At 42.2% G+C, this 20,766-nt stretch overlaps 1 protein-coding gene across 6 annotated transcripts in view; it reads left to right on the top strand.

Annotated features, from left to right (window-relative positions):
• The window catches only part of TFDP2 (transcription factor Dp-2), a 179,029-nt gene that overhangs the window by 37,368 nt on the left and 120,895 nt on the right, over positions 1–20,766 (top strand). For 5 of the 6 annotated variants that reach the window (XM_034781710.1, XM_034781709.1, XM_034781706.1 and 2 more), the window contains one exon: positions 15,914–15,980. The exons of the other annotated variant lie outside the window; for it this stretch is intronic. Coding sequence is in view for 3 of the 5 variants with exons in the window: in XM_034781709.1 (XP_034637600.1) it covers positions 15,914–15,980 (67 nt within the window). In the remaining 2 variants the exon portion in view is untranslated. The remainder of the gene's footprint in view (positions 1–15,913; positions 15,981–20,766) is intronic. 6 annotated transcript variants of the gene reach the window in all.

Raw genomic sequence — 20,766 nt, 5'->3', positions numbered from 1 at the left:
ACACCGGTACTCCTGCTCTGCGAGAGGACTACGCGGAGTCGACGGGGGAGCCTGCCTGCCGCGTGTGGACCCGCGGTAAGTACCTTGTAGTTCGAACTAAGGTACTTCGACCTCAGCTACGTTATTCACGTAGCTGAAGTTGCGTATCTTAGTTCGAACTGGGGGGTTAGTGTAGACCAGCCCTAAGATTCAGTTGGGTCTTCACTAGGCTGTTTTTAAACCTTTGGTGTACAGGCTACTTCCAAATAGAGTTATGTCTGCAGGGATTATAAAGCTTGAGCTGAGATGAGCATATCTATTTCACTGGATGCTTTGTTTAGTGGTGAAAGTTAGTGTCACTGTTGTATTGAATGTACTGTATACACTTCTTACATTGCTAAGCTTCTGCTATAACTTTAAATCTTTAGAGTCCTTACAATAGAGAACAAAAACCTGAGACACTTCCTTTTACATTTTTACATATAGTTGTCTCTTTTTCTTACCTTAACTTTGTTTAAACTGTGTTGTCACCCTCCCCATTGTATGGTCAGAGAATGAAAAATTCAATGTTTGAACTTTAGTACAGGAAAAATCTTCAGTTCAAATCTTAAGTTCAAATCTTAATAAAAAATTATATGTAGCTTTCAATGTTCCATCTAAGCACAATGATGAACCAACAGGAAAAAAAAGTACAATTGCAAAGCTGAAGTTGAAAACTTAAAAGCATCTGCAAATCAAGATGTTCTCACTAAAAGCGCCCAGATTAACCATAACTCTTGCCTCTCTCCTCCTCACAATGCTACTAGCTCTTATGTCTTATACTTTTATAGTGCCGCTCATCCCACTGTCTTCCCCTTTGCAGACAGCTCCAGTCTCCTTACCCAGCAATTCCTCCCCACCACTGTGCTTCCGGTTACCAGGGGTCCTGTGGAAAACTGTTTTTATTTACATAATCGCATACTATCATAATGCATAGATACAAAAGGGTCAAATTAACGTTGCACAGACAACCTTAATTCTGACATTTCCTAACTTTTGAGTGCTAGAATTTGCAATCTGAAAGCTCTTTTAATGTAGTTTTTTTTGGATGTAACATTTTTGTTGAAAAAAATCATTTCAGCCTGTGGACCCATATTGACTCCCCGACATGGGTCTTCATCGGGATTGGGATCTTTAGCTCCACAACATGGTCCCCTACCACTTGAGCTAATAGAGCAACTGGTAGTGGTAGAATCTTCTATGCAAACCTGCCATTAGAGAGGGATGGAGAGAGACATTTGCCAGTGACTTTCACAGTTATTTGCTAGACAGCAAAGGAATGTTGAGGAATAATGGGTTATAGTCCTGGTTCTGTAGGGAGTGTGCTCTAGTGGTTAGACTTTCTTCCTCTGTCCCCAAAGCAATTCCTTGCCCCTCTCCGTCCCCCACTCCTCAGATCTTGTCCAGGCTCCTTCTTTGCTCCTGTCTTCCCACTGCTCCTGTTCCTATTCTCAACTTCTCTTCATCACTCTACATTCAAGGCAGGTAGATTCCTCCTTGTCCTCCATACCGCCTGGGCGAGGGAGGCACTGAGAGCACAGAGGCCTGTCTCCTTGCACTCAGTTGTGGTGCGTGATGCCAAGAGAAGCAATTGCATAAAAAGTCCTTCTCCATTCCTGAAGCCCTGGAATGAAGCATGCACAGTCACTTTGTTGGAATAGTGCCTGAGCAGTCTGGCTAGCATTTAAGAGCTGTGAGGGGATGGCATGTGCCCAGTACAGATAGAATCTTCAGTGAGTTTAGCTGGCAATCTCTTGACAAGTCTGTACTGAATTGCAGTTTTTCAAAAGCTCATAAATAGGCCAAATTTATGCAATTTTTTATGGTGATGGCAAAATACATATTCCTGACACCACGGAGAAGCTGTGCTTCTCCCCTGCCAAACTTCAAGTCCCTGGTCTCAAGCATGGAGGAGCCAGAGCTGCTCAATTAAACAGTTCTAGACATTTGTTTAACACTGGCAAAACAACATATTTTTCCCTAATATAGTTCTTTGAAATGGCCAAACCATTTTAGCTAAAGCTTCCCAGAAAAATTCATCCTGGACAGTTTTTAAATTTGGCAAAGTTTTCCAGTTGCTTATAACAGGATACTTAATGAGTGTTGGGTAACCTTAACTATAGGCGATGCTACCTGAGCCACTTGTATATATCCGTGTATAATCTGCAGAATCACCAAGAAGTCATACAGCAAACTTAAGTAATTGCATGATGCTTAACCCTTATCTGCCATTTTCCAGTATTTCTTGTATCTTGTTTAAAATTTAGATCAAGTTCTAAGGGGCAAGGAATATGGAGTATTGGCCTAGAAAGCCCATAATATACTACTAGGAACTGTAGAATAATAGGTACTCAGGTTTCCTCCTAGTTCTTTGTCCTATCCATTGAACTAGGATATCTTATACAAAAATTCACAGTAAGTTCTGGGACAATGTAGAGGGTGGCAGAAATCCTTTGCTTTTTCCAATTTTGATCCTGTGCCTTCACAATGAGAAAATCATAATTACACCGCTTCCAGAGCTGTCAAACCACTTCCTATATATCTGTTTCTCTGCTTACTCCCCACATGGTTAAAATCTTCCACTGTGCTTTCCAGCTGTACAAAGCCACCACCTCTAAGAGTCAAAAGCCCTTGGTCTTACAATAAGACAGCTAGGAGAGCTGTAAAAGCCAGTAAGGAGGGTCAGGCCCTTTCCAGACTAAAGAATCTGGAGAGGTTGTGGGAGAAGGCTTTGACAGCTCCCAGGTGGGATAGATATAAACAGAAATTGTCACTTGGACAAGGGCTGGGGAGGAAAGATTTTGTCACTCTGGTGGGAGAAGGTTTGACCACTGAGTATGTTCATTATTCCATCTAGCACTTACATTTCTTGAATTATACATTACATCATAATTTGTGTCTGTGCAGGACATGAATAGATGCATGCTAACTAAAAATACTAACTTTGCCACTCAAAGGCACTCCAGTCAATTTTTTTTTTTTTTGACCAAATTATTCAACTACCACAAGGCGGAGAAAAGAAAAGGAAAAAAATAACCTCAAAACATGCTGTTCAACAAACTGAGCTTGCAAATAATTTTTATAATTTCATCCTACTATATAGATTCAAGAAAACATGTTTACAAATGATGTTTTTTTACTGTGTTGGCTTGATGCTAACAGCTGCAGATGCATGGGGTATGGTCACCTAATTGACTTACTGCTTTTTGAAAGCCACATCAGAAGCATATAGATACACATAGTCTCTTTAGAAGTTGCTCCTTTTCTCACACTCTGCTTCTGGCTTCCTTCTCCATGCTCTGACATCTCTGCCTTTATGGATGATATACTGGTATGACACACTTGACACACACTTGTGTGATGGTTAAAGATTACAACTTATTTTAATCCACAATGGTTAAATGCCTGTGATTTTAACATTTTAGGTAATGCTTACAGCTTAATGCTTTAAGGGGGCCCAGGTTTTACCACATAGTTACAACTGTAGTCTTCTGACTGGGAGCTAGTTGAACTGACATCCCTCAGATTACCCACCTGTGTCACCTGCCAGGTTATTTGGTATCTCTTGGTTGGGAACACTAATTCTCCTCTCTCCTGTTAATATTGTCTTGTAATCTACAGGAAGTGATGATTCATATTGCTCCCTATTTTCCTTATACTGATCTGTTACCCCTAAATTATCCAAATAGCTAATCCCAGGTTTTACCATTTAAGGACATTGGAACTGGACTAAACTGCAAGATTTTGCCAGCACTTCACTTGGCTGCTCTCCCCAACTCAGAATTCTTAGAGCTAGGCCCAGGTTAAGCAAGTCAGAACTGATTTGATAAATGCAGAATGAGAGAATCTGGAGCAGCTGAATATAATGTTCTAGTGGCCCAGGACCTTTCCACAAGTTCAAATAATCATCACCTGGTTAACATTCTTTTTTACTTTGTTCTTGACTCCCTGTCAAACACAGCAGGGGAAGAAGGTTACACCATGAAGCATGGCCCTTGGGGACAGATATATTTGACTTTCCATTCAGATGGTGGAGTTAACTGTTAGTTTCCCAGTGAAACCTCAGAGTGTTGATCTGGAACCTCAGTTGAGTGCCTTGTTACTGCTGTTCAATTCCTCTCTCCTTCCATACTCAGAAAATACTTGAGATAACCTAGTTCTTGGATGATACTTTCTGGAAAAGGGGCACAGAGGTATTTTAATATGAACTTGTGTTATGTTTGAGTTAGTATGCACTCTGGACAATAGTTTTAAAGTGGTTTGAAACCCACTTCTTGGTGGCCTAGACATGTCATTAGTCCCTGCCAAGGGCACTGAGATAGCTGTCCCTCTTATACATGATTAGATGCCAAATTCTTCTGGGAGAAGAAAAAGTTAATTCTTTGCAGAATACCATTTTAAATTGATGGCTCAAAGCATTGCCATTGGCGTGTACAAATAAAATTCCTCTAGTTTTTTCAGGTGGAGGTGTGGAATTGGAAGTAAGCTTTTGGGTCTGTCTGAGCCAGAGTCTGTGTTCAGATCCAATACTCCATCTTTTTCATATGCTCTAAACAGGGCCATCCCTAGGGTACTGCGAATCAGGGCGATTGCCCTGGCCCCACGCTTCGGGGGTCCCCACAGGTGGGGAGATGAGGCGGGAGGTGAACAGGGTGAGGAGGTGAGCGGAGCTGAGGAGGAGCACCCCTACCAGAACACACACACACACACACCTCCGCGCCTCCTGCTCGCTGGCGGGAGCTGCCGATCAACGCATTCTCCTCCCTCCCTGTGCCTACTGCTGGCTGCATATCAGATCAGTTTCGCGGCATCAGGAGATGCTGGGCGGGGGGAGAGGAGGAGCGAGGGCGCATCACTCTCAGAGGGGGGAAGGGGCGGGGGCAGAAAGAAGCGCGGCGGGGGTGGGACCTGGGCAGGGCCGAAGGGAAGCACCCCCCACAGCAGATAGGTGCTGAGTTTCTAATGTCCCGCGCCCCGCACCCCCTTAGGAACGGCCCTGGCCCTAAAACCCTTGTAAGTGTCAATATAGATGCAACTTTATAGCCTTTCCTAGAGCTAGGTGGGCAATGAAAACTGTTCTTGCTCCTTTGGATGAACATTTTAACAAGTCCTAAATTATCTTTTTAAATGAACATCATTGTCAGGTTCAGCCCCTGCAAATGATCTACTTGAAGTGCAAGCAAATTTGAAGCCGTTCAGATGGTGTTGATTCAGTGTAGGTCACTGTTATTTCCCACCTGGTCTGGTCGTCTGAGTAGCTTCAGTGTTATAAGTATTAACTCTTCATAACAGAGCCACAGTTTTTAGTGAGGAAAAGAAGTATAGTTTGTACTATCAACTAGATGAACTGTTTTGGCAATAAGGCTGTTCTGGTTTGGCCTGTATCAAATTCCAAACGATGGTGGAAGAATAATTTAAAACATCTTCTATATTCTTAAAAATCTGTCACTTCTTTATTTGTTTTTTTGTGTGATTTTACTACTTTATAAGTTAGAACATATAATATTTCTGTGTAAGTGTAATTAATTCGTTTGAGAAATAGGTGGGATATTTTTCTGTTAGGTTTAAACCACACACACGTATAGAGGAAGAAGCATGCACTCGATTACATCTTTTTATAACTTGTATTTTGGACATCCATAACCCCCTTTGTCCAAAACTTTCAAAGCACTTTCAAGCTCATGAATAAATCTTACAACATCCCAATGAAGTAATTCTTATCTTTTCTATATCATCATCATGATGTTCCCATTACATCTCTGGGCGTTTAGGGCAGTGGCGAAGATCCTCCACTTCTGTCTGTTTTTGGCAAGTCTTTCAATGGTTCCCCAGCTGTGCCCCAGGTTTTTCAGCTTGGCTTCCACAGCTCTTCGCCATGTTGTTTTCAAGCGGCCTCATTTTCGCTTGCCTTCAGGTGTCCATCTTATTGCTGCTCTGGTGATGGAATCAGTTTCCATCCAAAGCACATGGCCAATCCATCTCCAATGCCTCCTGGCAATGATGGTGCTCGCATTCTCTTGGCTGCACTGTGTCAATGGATCTTGGTTTGAGATTGTTCTGGACCAAAAGACAAGGAGGATTTTTCTGAGGCAGGTTGTATGGAATTAGGGCAGTTTTGACAAGTCATACTTTATCATTCCCCGGCATTCTGCACTATAAAGTAATGTTGAAAGTACGGACCTCTGATAAATCTTGAGTTTGGTTTTGGTGTTGTATTTTGATGATTTCCAGGCCGTATTTAAGCTCCTGAAGGTGTTCCTGGCTTTATTGATTTTGTTCTGGATGTCCTAGCTTGTTCCACCATCCTGGCTGATGGTGCTGCCCAAGTATGTGAATGTTTCTACAGTGGTGAGAACATAATCCTCTATCCATACTGGTGGTGGTGAGGCAATATTAAAGGTCAAGATATCTGTCTTACTGTGGTTGATTTTCAGTCCAATTTGCTGGCTGACTGCATTGAGTCAAGTTGTTTTTTCTTGTATATGGTGTTGGGTATGTGATAGGAGAGCGAGATCATCTGCAAAGTCCAGGTCTTCAAGGGATGAGAAGGGTGTCCTTTGAGACCCCTGCATTAAATGTCCCGGTCCACAGGCCATCTGCGGCCCAAAAACCTTCCCACTGTGGCCCACGGAGGAGAGACCCATGTAGACACGTTGCCAGCAATGTCTGCTGTAGGCGCCACTCCCCAAGCTCCCTTTGGCTGGGGGAGAGGGATAGAGATACCATCACTAGCCACTGGGCGGAGTCAGCATCATTAGTTGCCAGGCAGGGTCAGCCATGGAGGCAACATCATTAGTTGCCGAGCAGAGTCAGCCATGGAGGCAGCATCACTTTTTTTCCACGATGAATATAAACAAGTCAAAATACCAAACAACTATCTGATGCTTACCTTGCTGCAATCATGAAGGTTTCAACTGCTCAGTCACTGAGCCCAAACATCAACAAACTGACAGAACTGAAGTGGAGTCTGGCAAACACTAAAACTCTCTTTCAGGCGAAGAACTATATAAAGCTGTATGACAGTTTTATTATTTCTAAGAAATTCAAAATAAAAGATACAATATAAATGTTTTCTGAACACCATCTTCAGTGACATTATTGGCCCCGGGAGGGTTTGAGGACTGGCACTGGCCCTAAAGTAAATTGAGTTTGAGACCCCTGTTTTAATGCCTCTTGGCATGTCTTTCGTTGTACGCTGCATTATCCAGTCGATGGCAATGTTGAAGAGGATTACAGACCTGACACACCCCTGATGTACTCCTGTTTTGACTTCAAAACTGAACTCACTGTGATCAACACTGCATGTAAAGTTGAAATAAAAGTTTTTGATGATTATATGGAGAGGGATTTCATATGCCTACAGAATGCACCATAGGCTGGTTCTGTGAATGTTGTCAAAAGCCTTCTCAAAGTCTATGAAGTTTATATAGAGTTGCCATTGCCATTCTAAGTATTGTTTTATTATGTTCCGTAGAGTGAAGATCTGGTCTGTGCATCCACGCCCTTTCCAAAAACTGGCTTGCTCTTTTATGAGAACGCTATCAACTGCCTCTGATATATGCTGGACTATGATCTTACAGAACACTTTACTTGGCACAGATAAAAGTGTTATTACACACCAGTTATTGCAATCCCTGAGAGTTCCTTCCTTTGGTATCTTCACTATAACCCCATTGGTCCATTCATCTGGCACTTTTTCCCTTTCCCACACTGATGTAAATAGAGGGGCCAGGATAGATGCTGCTAACTCAGGATTTACCTTGAACAATTCTACGTTCAAGTTATCCTTGCCAGGAGCTTTCCCAAAATTTTAAGGATTTGATGGCTTGAATGATCTCTTCCATAGTTGGGGTGTCTGTGTTGTTATCAAGATATTCTTCTACCTCCTGGATGTTTGTGTCCTCTGTAGTTGGGTCCCTGTTCAGCAATTCTTTGAAATGCTCTGTCCAGCGCATTTCTTGTTCTTTTTCTGTTAGTAGGTGGCCTTGTTTGTCCCTGATGAGTGTGTTTGTTGGTGTCTATCGTTTACCACTGATAAGCCGCATCATTTTGTAGATGGTTCCTTGTTCACCACAAGCAGCTGCATCCTCTGCTTGTGTTGCCAGATTATCACTATAATGTCGTTTGTCCTCTCTCACAAGGTGTTTGACCTCCCGGTGTGCCTTGCTCTGCTGCTCGTGGTATTTGTCCTTTAGCTTCTGGGATTTTGTGTCTAAAACTTTTTTCTTCTCGTCTGGTTTCTATGGCGTTCCATGTGCTGGGTGTAATCCACTCCTTCCTTCTCTTCTCCCTGTCGCCTCGACAGGCTTCACTGCTCTGTTTATAAATTGCTGTTACTTTGTCCCACTTCTTGTTGATCTCATCTGCATTCCCCTCCTCTTCATCCAGGTCTGCAAGTGCCTGAAACCTGTTCTTTAACTGCAGAACGAAGGCTTTCTATATTTCGGGGGACTTTAACTTGTCAGGGTCATAATGTCTATGTCCCTTGTTTGGTGGACCCACACTTCTCAGTTTTAGCTTGATGGAGGCTGTCACAAGGTGGTGGTCGCTGCCAACATCTGCACCCCTTCTCACTTCACATCTGGCAGTGAGAGTCGCCATTGATCATCATATGGTCAATCTGGTTCTTATTTCTGCCATTTGGAGAACACCATGTCAGCTTGTGAATTTCACAATGTTGAAATAGGGTTCCGCCGATGACTAGGTCATTCATTTTATGGAAATCAACAAACCTCTCCGTTTTCATTCATGGTGCCACATCCATGTCTTCCCATTGCTCTGTCATTGTTTGTGTTGTCCTTACCGACCTTGGCGTTCAGGTTTCCCATGATGATAGTTAGGTCGTAGTGTGGTACTCTCACTAACTCTGCCTGTAATGTAAGGTAGAATTTGTCCTTTATTTCTTCATCACTGTCATTTATCGGAGCATAGCACTGAATCAGGGTGATATTATTGTGTTTCCCTTTCAGTCTGGCTCTCATAACTCGGCTGCTGATGGACTTCCATTCAAGCAGGGAATGCTCCACTTCCTCCTTCAAAAGGATGGCAGCACCCTCATGGTGTTGTCTATCATCTTATCCAAAATACAGCAAAGTTTCTCCCGAGGCTGTTGTTAATCTTCCTGATCCTGTCCATTTGCTCTCATTGACACCCAGGATGTGTAAGCTGTAGCATCTCATCTCTGCTGTGACCTGAGCTAGCTTCCCTGTTTCGTTGTTTTCTGTACATTCCAAAAAACAAGTATGTTTTTGTCTTGGTGTTGAGTACTTCAGTCTTCATGCCAGTGGGCTTCCTTTCGGCTTTCACCTCTGGTAATCATACGGGCCATTGACTCCTGAAGGCCATCACACACAATAATGATCAATTTCTCCATTGCTGTTTCTGTAAGATATTTTGGGTTTTTTACGGGACAAGGTTGTTATCCCTGTGCCTAACCCCCCAACCTGGAGGACCATGGTGTCTGTATTGTCTGGCCCCTCCCGCACAGACCAATCTGGCATGGTTGATCCTTCCAGGAGCAAAAAGCCTCCACCGACACAGACTCTGGGGATTGTTAGAGCACGCTAGCTGTCCCACCACGACAAGACACAGACAGCAGAGGACAGCCTTTTCTATATAGGATCTTACAAATACCTGAGCGCCTTCCAGTAGTGCATTAAGTTATGAGACTAGTATTTGTCATGTGGTTTGTTCTTGCATGTTTTTTTCAAGTTGGAAATGAATGTAGTGGCTTGTTGTGGTAGGTTTTTTAAAATATGTTGCTATGTATTAATTTTAGAGAAAGCAAAGTCAAAGAAATGCGTCTTGCACTTGGAGGAATCCGAATTATCCCAGTTTTTCACATGGCAAAATAATTTGGTGCGGTGATGTCTTACCAAAGGTCACAAGTGGTAAAGAAATACAATCAGAAAGTTCTAACAGGCAATCATTTTCCTGTATACCAAAATATTATATTGAAGTAAATTTTTAATGGCTTTGTATGAAGTATCGTGCAGTACTTGAAACCCCCAACAAACTTGAATGAATCATTGGTCACATTGTCCCACTCTTTTTGAAATAGGATTCCCCATTGTTTTCTATGAGAAGTCTTCATTAAAAATTAATGGGATGATGTGGCCTTCTCATGTCACACTTCCATAGGTCTGCGCTGTCTAATTTCTCTCACATTTAAGACTCTAATTTCAAAGTATTTCTGAATTATTATTTTTTAAATAGGCTAATAACTTTTATAACTTAAGTGGAAAATACAAAGTATAAAACTTTCAAGAATCTTTTTAAGAGGTTAATACACTTTATTTTCCACAGTTTTGTTTTCGTCTAGTTATGTATCAAGTTTAAACTTAATACCAGTTAATCTTTTTGTGTGGAAAGAACAGGGAGAAAGGAAAAGAGGTAGAATGCAGGGAGGGAAAGATCATTATAAGAAAATTAAAAGTGACTGAGCGCATGGCGTATAAAGAACATTTAAAACATGTCTTTAAAGCAGATATTCTTTACATCTTATCTGCCAAGTTGGGTCATCCTAAGAACTGTTATAGACTATAACTACTTTCCCTGGCAGCCAAAATAACAGAAAGGAAGCTGCTCATATCCTTGCATCAAATGCCTTGCAAAAGAGGCTGTTTGCATGCTCTTGTATTCTGCGGCAGTGTTTCTCAACTTTTTTGATACCAGGGCCCAACTTACTGCCTTTCTAAACTGTCAGGGGGATCTCAGGGACTGGTGCCAGTCCATGGACCTGTCATTGAGAAACACTGTTCAACAGAATACATCTGCTGTCTCAAGCAGGATATTATAAAAAGCAACAGAAGGGAAACAGCACTAGTAGCTAAATATTAAGATTGTGCTTTAGGAATATTAAAGGTGACCTCCACAGGAGGAAAAAGTTGGTCATGTGCCTTTTTTTCATTTTTGATGCTTTATAAAGTATAAAGACGACCAGAATTAAAAAAAAAAAAAGAAAAAAGAAAAAAAAGTACATTCAAAAAGTGCCTAGTCTGAAAGACTGACTAAAGAGCTAGTGAAATGGAGACCTCACAAGAGCCAAGTTGAACTATTAACAGGAAAATAGAATGTCAGACCATGTAAAACCTTTTTTTTTTTTTTTTTTTTTTTTTATTATTAATGCATATTTAGCTTCAGTGACTATGCAACATTTTGAATTAAGGAAGCTTTCGTTCAAGATTCAGCAAACTCATCCCCTAAAAAAGAGGAAATCCCAATAAAAAACAAAACTGCAAAAATGTTTTTGGTTAAACTCTTTTGGTTATTGACATCCCCAAAGGGAAAGAATATTCCTTGCCAAGTTCACATATAGCTCTTCTGCCAAGTATCAATGGCATTAACTGGGGCTAGGTTCAATAATATGTCTAGGGGATTCTTTCAAAATAAACAAAATCCCTATCTAAACCTTTATCCACTCCCAGGTTTTGGAAATTTAAAAGTCTCTAAATACGCTGGTTATTTTTTCCAGTTATTTCTTTCCCACTTGCAACCACATGGGAGTCCTCTGTAGTATGGAAGAGATTAGCTTTTAATTGGAGAATATAATATCAAAATGATCATAACTTTGAAGTAAGAGGAAGGCTCATCAGGCCCCAACAATTTGCTGTTTTCACCATTGCTGGGCTGCTTTGGTTTGTTCTGTCCACTCTTGTCACATGGGGTTTATGAAAGGCATAACTGTAAACTGAGGATGGGGGCATTCCAGTGCTGAGTTTGACACAAGGAGAAACTGAAAATCCCTTCCCATGGTAGGGAAAGTGAAATAGAGGCATTCCCTCAGGAAACACTTGCAGTAGGAAGAGAAGTGAGGAACTCAGCTGCATAAGGCTTCACGCCTATCTTTGGAAAAATGGCACATGAGCAACATATGGGCGAGTCCATATGACTGCCCTTTCCTCTACAAACAGCATTCAATTATGCCTACAGTGTCTTCCAGGAGAAGTGCAGACACATACGAAATATAGTGCTAGTGGGTTTGATACCTGGCTGGCTTTTGTATTGCCTTGCTGGTTGCCAGTGAAAAGACTTAATATGCTAGGGCTGTGGTTTGTTTTTTGTTTTGTTTTGTTTTTTTGCCCTCTCCCTACTCTCCCACCTGGAGGGTGAAGGGGGAGGAAATGTCCCTGTCCCTTTTAATAATCAGGCCTCACTTTGACCTCTGTTGCCTTCTCTTCCTCCTTGGCATGCTGTAGGGTTGGCTGGACTGTTCAGTGGTTCTCAAACTTTTGTATTGGTGTGACCCCTTTCACACAGCAAGGCTTTGAGTGCATCCCCCCCCTTATAAATTAAAAACAGTTTTAAAATATATATTTAACGTTATTATAAATGCTGGAGATGAAGCTGGGTTTGGGGATGGAGACTGACAGCTCACGGTCCCCCACATAATAACTTCCCGACCCCATGAGGGGTCACAACCTGCACACTGAGAACCCCTGGTTCTAGCTGCTGTCTCTGTAGGAGGAAGAGGGCAGGTGGGTTTTGTTATGAGGTTGCCTTCCCTGCCAGCTGTTGTGCGTTTGACAGGGGCCCAGAGCCGCCATCTTCCCTGGTTGGACAGGAGCTCAGAGCACAGCAAGCGGTGGGGAAGGTCAGAAGTCTTTAACCACCCTCAGTCCCCTTCCTGCATGTGCGGGGAGGGGTGCATGTTGGTGATGGCGGTGCCTGAGGGGTGTAGAGGAGAACTAGGGTTCCTACGTGCTACAGTAATAAAAATACTTTTCCATAGATCAACAGAAACCTGACTGTGATAGAATGGCTGGCTCCTTGTTTTCAGCTGCTGAAAGAAGCAGTAATAAATGGTTTAGAGGGAACCTTAACTTTGGATCTTGTGCTGTATAAATCATGCTTCCTCTCAGATGTGCTAACTCTGGCAAAGAATGTTTCACAGTTTTAGAACAAATGTTTTGTTTCTGTATTCTGCTTTGCTGAGATGTACTATGGGAATCTTTTATTTATCCCTTGAAATTGAGGGAGATTTCCACATCCGAGCCATTCTGTTTAGGTGACAGATCTGAGGAACCGTCCCAGATTGAGGTGTTAAAAGGAGGTTTTGGAGCAAATTGTTACACAGTAAACAGATATAGTCATCAGGACCAGATGGTATTTAACCAAGAGTTCTGTCAGAACTACTAACGATGCAGTGTAACTTATCATTTAAATCCGTTTCTGTACTGGAGGATAGAAAATGTGATACTTATTTTTTTAAAAGGATCCAGAGGCGATCCTGGCAATTACAAGCTGGTGAGTCTAACTTCAGTACCAACCAAATTGGTTGAAAGTATAGTAAAGAACAGAATTATCAGGCACATTGATGAACACAATTTGTTGGGGAAAAGTCAACACAGCTTTTGTAAAGCAATGATATGCCTCACCAATCTATTAAAATTCTTCGAGGGGGATCAACAAACATGTTAACCAGGGCAATCCAGTGGATGTAGTGTACTTGGACATTCAGAAAGCCTTTGACAAGGTACCTCACCAAAGACTCTTAAGCAAAATAAGCAGTCATGGGATAAAAGGGAAGATCCTCTCATGGATTAATAACTGGTTAAAAGACAGGAAATGAAGGGTAGGAATAAATGGTCATTTTTCAGAATGGAGAGACTTAAATAGCAGTGTCCCTCAGGGATCTGTACTGGGACCAATACTGTTCCACACATTCATAAGTGATCTGGAAAAAGAGTTAAACAGTGTGGTGGCAAAAATTGCAGACAATACAAAATTACTCAAGATAGTTAAGTCCAAAGCAGAGTGCGAAGAGTTACAAAGGGATCTCACAAAACTGGGTGACTGGGCAACAAAATGGCAGATGAAATTCAATGTTGATAAATGCAAAGTAATGCACATTGGAAAACATAATCCCAACCACACATACAAAATAATGGGATCTAAATTAGCAGTTACTGCGCAAGAAAGAGACTGTGGATAGTTCTCTGAAAACATTTTCTCAGTGTTCAGTGGCAGTCAAAAAAGCTAACAAAATGTTATGAACCATTAAGAGAAGGATAGATAATATAGCAGAAAATATAATTCCGCTATATAAATCCATGGTATGCCCACATCTTGAATATTACATGCTGTTCTGGTCACCCTATCTCAAAAAAGATTTAGATATATTAGAATTGGACAAGTACAGAGATGGGCAACAAAAATGATTAGGGTTATGGAACAGCTTCCATATGTTGAGAGATTAAAAAGTCTTTTCAATTTGGAAAAGAGACAACTAAGGGGGGATATGATAGAGGTCTATAAAATCATGAATGGTGTGGAGAAAGTGAATAAGGAAGTGTTGCTTACTCCTTCACATAATTTCATTTGGTGACCCTGATTCTTGTGTTAATAGGCAGCGGGTTTAAAACAAACAAAAGGAAGTACTACTTCACGCAACCTATGGAACTGATGTTGTGAAGGCCAAAACTATAATGGGTTTCAAAATATAATTAGATAAGTTCATAGAGGATAGGCCCATCCCTGGCTATTAGCCAAGATAGTCAGGGATGCAACCCCATGCTCTGGGTGTTCCTAGACTGATTGCCAGAAGCTTGGTGTGGATGACAGGGATGGATCACTTGATGATTGCCTGTTCTGTTGTTCCCTCTGAAGCACCTGGCTTTGGCCACTGTCAGACAACAAGTTACTGGGCAAGATAGACCATTGGTCTGACCCAATATGGCCATTCTTACGTAATTTTCTGATTACTTTTTAACATTGTGAATCTGAAGACTTTAAATTTAGCAGATGAGTACAATAACTCCTCACTTAGTCGTCCCGGTTAACATTGTTTCATTGTTACGTTGCTGATCAATTAGGGAACATGCTCGTTTAAAGTTGTGCAGTGCTCCCTTCTAATGTCCTTTGGCAGCCGCCTGCTTTGTCCACTGCTTCAGAAAGAGCAGCCCGTTGCAGCTAGCTGGTGGGGGCTTGTAACCAGGCAGCCCCCCTATCAGCTCCCTGCTCCCCTAAGTTCCCTGTGCTGCAGTCGCCCAGCAGGCTATCAATTGCTGGGCAGTTCATCTGTCCCTCCCACCATTGCCATGTGCTGCTCCTGCCCTCTGCCTTGGAGCTGCTCCCAGAGACTCCTGCTTGCTGTGCAGGTGCAAAGGGAGGGTGGGGGGCTAATATCAGGGAGTCCCCTGCTCCTGCACCCTGCTTATCCCTTCTCCATGTAGAGCAGGGAGGGGACACGGACGGAGAGAGACAGAGAGAGCTTGGGGCATCAGCTGCTGTCTCAACTTCCTGATCCGCTTAAAAAGACAATGCACTTAAGAGTGGGTCACTTACTTAAAGGGACAGTGTGCATCTCTTTCTCTCTCGCTCACACACAAGGTGTGTCTGTCTCTGTCTGCTATGCTGTCTCCCCTCCCTTGTGTTTGTGCTGCCTTCTGTGAGAGGCTACACTAACAACAATGTGTTAACCCCTGAGGGTTCAGCCGAGTGCTAGTTCATCATTTAGCAGCAAGGCATTCCCTGGGAAATATCCCTCCCTCTTCCACCCTCTAATTTCACCACCTCAACCAAGCTTCACAATCATCATAGCTGTGAACAGTATTAAATTGTTTGTTTAAAACGTATACTGTGTGTATATCTATATAATATATAGTTTTTTGTCTGGTGAAAAAAATTTCCCTGGAACCTTAACCCCCCCCCCCATTTACATTAATTCTTATGGGGAAATTGGATTCGCTTAACATCGTTTCGCTTAAAGTCACATTTTTCAGGAACATAACTACAACATTAAGCAAGGCGTTACTGTAATATAAAGTGCTTATAAAAGTGATTCCTAAGCATTCGCATCCGCAAAATTTACCTTTTTCAGGTTACTGTTGGTTGCATAGTAGAAAATCATTACAAAGCTGATCATATTTTAAGACTTCTAAAATGTTTTGTTCAGATTGGTGTAACTTCCACAAATGGAGACCTGAAAGGATTTATAGATCAGAACCAGAGTCCATCAAAAGGTAAGAGGAATTGAATTTGTCTGTTCAAAAAAGAAACTCGTTGTAATGCTGTCTTCTCTCCAGACTTTAGCAATTTAAAATCTTCCCCTAAATTGTTGGTACACCCACTATATGTGGTGGTTTTAACTTTTTTGGACCCAACTTAAAATATTAAAGCTTAAAGTATTGGATACCTCTGTATCTGTGAATGCTATATTGTAGATCCACAACAGTGACTCTAGTGTTAAGGCTTTAAGATGACAAGCCAAATCAGACTTATAGCAAAAGCTATCAGAATATTAAATTACTCACTTTTTTATGGGGGCTGGAATGTGTGAATATGCCGCCATCTTACCTCAACGCTCAGTCTCCATGTTGCAGGGACTCTTCTGACTAAGGGAAAGATGAACTGAGCTTCTCCCAGGTTAATCTATGCCACTGAGGGAGGATGAGTTTGTGGTAAAGTACTAGACTGGGATTCAGAGGATCTGGATTCAGCTCCCGGGCTTTATTCAGGCTTCTAGGTGCTACTGTAATACAAATAGTAAGTAGTAATTGTGACAAATGTTAGAGCTACTCTGTAATTTATAAATATTATAATATTGACATGGTTAATGGGTTTTACTGTATAAATATATTGGTTTTGTTCAATAGTGGGTTGTAAGCAAGAGGAAAAGAATAGCTTAAGATAAGACTCTCCTTGGCAAATATTTGAGGCTTGTCATGGGCCATTGACTCTGAAGACTCTGGCTCAATCTCCTGCTATGCCCTACTGAACTGATTCTGACAAACAGGGCAAAAGTATGAGAACTGACAAGAACCAAAGGAACTCTGGTTGGATTATAAGAGTTTTTCTCTCGAGAGGAGGCAGTTGCTGGGTAGCTGTTCCAGAAAACCAAATATAAACTCAGACCCCCTGCTGGGGTATCTGCAGAAGGTAGGCCTACCTAGATTGTCATGGGATGGTAAGCTTCGGTCAGTGATCCCCAAACTTTTTACCTCCCGCCGCGCTCCCTCCCCCCCCCCACAGTTGAGGCCGGGTGGTGGAGCCATGGCCAGGCAGGGGGCTGATGCACATATCATTGGCATTAATGTTGGTGGGGAGATTTGTGTTTGCTAAATGTTTTTGCGTTATCAGCTGTCAAAAATTTTCCTCTTTATTAGGATTCTCTTTGAGGCCTTGAGATTGTTTTGGATTGTTATTTTGGAGTTTCACTTTGTTTTAAAACTCAAAAGAAGGATGTTTTGCTCAAAGGTTAACCAAGTGGGTTTTTAATCACAATCTTTATTAATCAAAATTCAGGAAAACCTTTTTCTGATCATGGCTATTGGAGAAATAATAAGGAAGTGATGAAAGAAAGCTATTTATATTGTTCCTTTCATCCCAAATGTTTCTCTCTCTCTCTCTCGCTCAATCTGCATTCAACTTAAGCAGCTAGTACACGCTCTCTCTTTGGAAGCTAGTGAAAATACAGAGGAAGAATGTCTGGATCCAGATGGCAATGCCAAGAAGAATGAGTATATCATAGTGAAAATATTTTCCTGGTTTTTTAGATTAGTAACTTTTCTCCTCTTTATTCCCCTCCCCCCCATATCTTTATTGTGTTTTTGAATATCTGTTTCACTAAAAACACCTAACACATTGAATTTTATAATGGTTTAGAAAAAATGTAATCTAACAAGGTAGCTTTTCTTGGTAGACTGATCTCAAAAACAGAACTCAGACATAAACCTAATCCCAGTACATTTACAAAACTAATTTATTGATTAGATAGAGAAATGGGAAGTTTTTTGGTAGGCCAAAAAGTTTATATTTTTAAGTGTAAGAACAAGAGAATAGCAGAGGGAGTTTGTAGGAGAATGAAAGAATAAAATCAGCATGGTTAGGAAAGGCCGCATCACTAGTGCCATCACTTGTAAGAACGTAACATAAGAATGGCCATACTGGGTCATACCAAAGGTCCATCAAGCCCAGTATCCTGCCCTCTGACAGTGGCCAATGGCAGGTGCCCCAAAGGGAATGAAAAGACAGGTTATCATCAAGTGATCCATGCCCTGTCACCCAATCCCATCTTCTGCAAACAGAGGCTAAGGACACCATTCCTGCCCATCCTGGCTAATAGCCATTGATGGACCTATCTTCCATGAATCTATCTAGCGCCCTTTTGAACCCCGTTATAGTATTGGCCTTCACAACACCCTCTGGCAAGGAGTTCCAGAGGTTGGCAGCGCGTAGCATGAAAAAATACTTTCTTGTGTTTTGTTTTAAACCTGCTACCCATTAATTTCATTTGGTGGCCCCTTGTCCTTGTATTATGAGAAGGACTAAATAACACTTCCTTATTTACTTTCTCTGTATCACTCATGATTTTATAGACCTCTATCATATCTCCCTCCCCCCCACACCTTAGTCGCCTCTTTTCCAAGCTGAAAAGTCCCAGTCTTATTAATCTCGCCTCATACGGAAGCCGTTCTATACTCCTAATCATTTTTGTTGCCCTTTTCTGAACCTTTTCCAATTCCAATATATCTTTTTTGGGATGGGGCGACCACATCTGCATGCAGTATTCAAGGTGTGGGCGTACCATGGATTTATATAGAGGCAATATGATATTTTCTGTCTTATTATCTATCCCTTTCTTAATGATTCCCAACATTCTGTTCGCTTTTTTGACTTCCACTGCACATTGAGTGGATGATTTCAGAGAACTATCCACAATGACTTCAAGATCTTTCTTGAATGGTAACAGCTAATTTAGACTCCATCATTGTGTATGTATAGTTAGGATTGTTTTCCAATGTGCATTACTTTGCATTTATCAACATTAAATTTCATCTGCCAATTTGTTGCCTAGGTCTCCCAGTTTTGTGAGATCCTTTTGTAGCTCTTCGCAGTCTGCCTGTGAAGCTAATTGTTCTAATTGTGATTATTCACTAGTATTTCTAGTTCCTCCGGTTTATTCCCCATACTTCTTGCATTACTACATAAACATCTAAGATGTTCATTAAATTTCCCCTCTATATTCCCTTTTGTCTCTCTTTTGTCCCTGCTGTGATTGCTCCTGTTCCCTCGCCCCCAAATTCTGACCCAGGTCTCCATGTTTTGGATTTACCTGCAGGCTGTTGTCTCCTGTTTAAAGCCGGTTGTCTCCAGTTTAAAGCTTGCATCATTAAGTTAGCCAGTCTGTATCTGAAGATACTCTTCCCCTTCCTTGATAGGCAGACTCCATCTCTGCTCAGCAGTCCTTCTCAGAATACCATCCCCCAGTCAAGAGTAGTTTTGTATCATATGCAAATTTTGCCACCTCACTGTTTACCCCTTTTTCCAGATTGTTTATGAATATGTTAAATAGGACTGGGCCTATTACAGATCCCTGGGGGAACACCACTATTTACCTCTCTCCATTCTGAAAACTGACTATTTATTCCTACCCTTTTTTCCTATCTTTTTAACCAGTTATCAATCTATGAGAGAACCTTCCCTCTTATCCCATGACTGCTTATTTTGCTTAAGATCCTTTGGTGAGGAACCTTGTCAAAGCTTTCTGAAAATCTAAATACACTATATTCAGTGGATCTCCTTTGTCCGCATGCTTATTGACCCCCTCAAAGAAAGAGGCTTCTCTATCTGCACTTGTGTCCAGAAAAAGAACCGACTGGATTCCAGGTCCTGGTGTGGATTTGCAGAGATTGTGGCCTGCATAGAAAGCCAGGAGAGGCAGACCATCCAGTGTGAGAGTTGGAAGCAGTTGGGAGAGCTACAGGAGGAGGTGGCTAGGCTGAGGAGCATCCACACACACATGGAAACATGCATATGGAGACCTCCAAGGTGGAAGAAGTAATCCAGCTGGCGAGGACTGCAGTAGCACCACCAGGGGAGGATGAAAACTACTCCTTCACAGGAAGGGTAGGTCTATACTTACCTCCGGGTCCGGCGGTAAGCAATCGATCTTCTGGGATCGATCCCGGAAGTGCTCGCCGTCAACGCCGGTATTCCTGCTCCGCAAGAGGAGTATGCGGAGTTGACGGGGGAGCCTGCCTGCCGTGTCTGGACCCGCGGTAAGTTCGAACTTAGGTACTTCGACTTCAGCTACGTTATTCACGTAGCTGAAGTTGCGTATTTTAGTTCGAACTGGGGGGTTAGTGTGGACCAGGTCGAAGGAAGCTAGCTTCTGGTAACTTCTGGTAGCAGGCAGTGCTCCACCCTTGCTCCCTATGCACCATCCATAGAGATAAACTGGTATGCTCCCCTGGCAATGAGGGATGAGGAATCTCCCCTAAAGGTGAAGGAGGAGAACCCATATACCCCCAAGGCTGGGAGGATTACAGCCACCACCCTCAAGAGGAAACAAAGGGTGGTAGTGGTCAGGGACCCCCTTCTAAGGGGGACAGATGCGTCAATCTGTTGGCCTGACATTAGACATCCTGGGATGTGTGCTGCCTGCCAGGGGCCCATATCCAAGATGTTATGGAAGGATTGCCGAGGATCATCAGGCCTTTTGACTATTTCCCCATGCTGCTTATCCATGTGGGTACTAATGATACTACAAGGTGTGACCCTGAGGAGATCAGAAGTGGGTACAGGGCTCTGGGAGTGAGGGTGAAAGAGTTGGGGGCGCAGAAGGTATTCTCATCGATCCTTCAGGTCAAGGGTTGGGACCCACACAGAGACAAACACATCCTGAAGGAAATGTATGACTGTGTGGATGGTGTTGCCAGGAGGATTTTGGCTTCCTTGACCGGGGGATGGTATTCTGAGAAGGACTGCTGAGCAGAGATGGAGTCTGCCTATCAAGGAAGGGGAAGA

This window comes from Trachemys scripta, chromosome 9, assembly GCF_013100865.1.
Source record: "Trachemys scripta elegans isolate TJP31775 chromosome 9, CAS_Tse_1.0, whole genome shotgun sequence".
Taxonomy (NCBI): domain Eukaryota; kingdom Metazoa; phylum Chordata; order Testudines; family Emydidae; genus Trachemys; species Trachemys scripta.
This window is presented reverse-complemented; position numbering and strand designations above follow the sequence as displayed.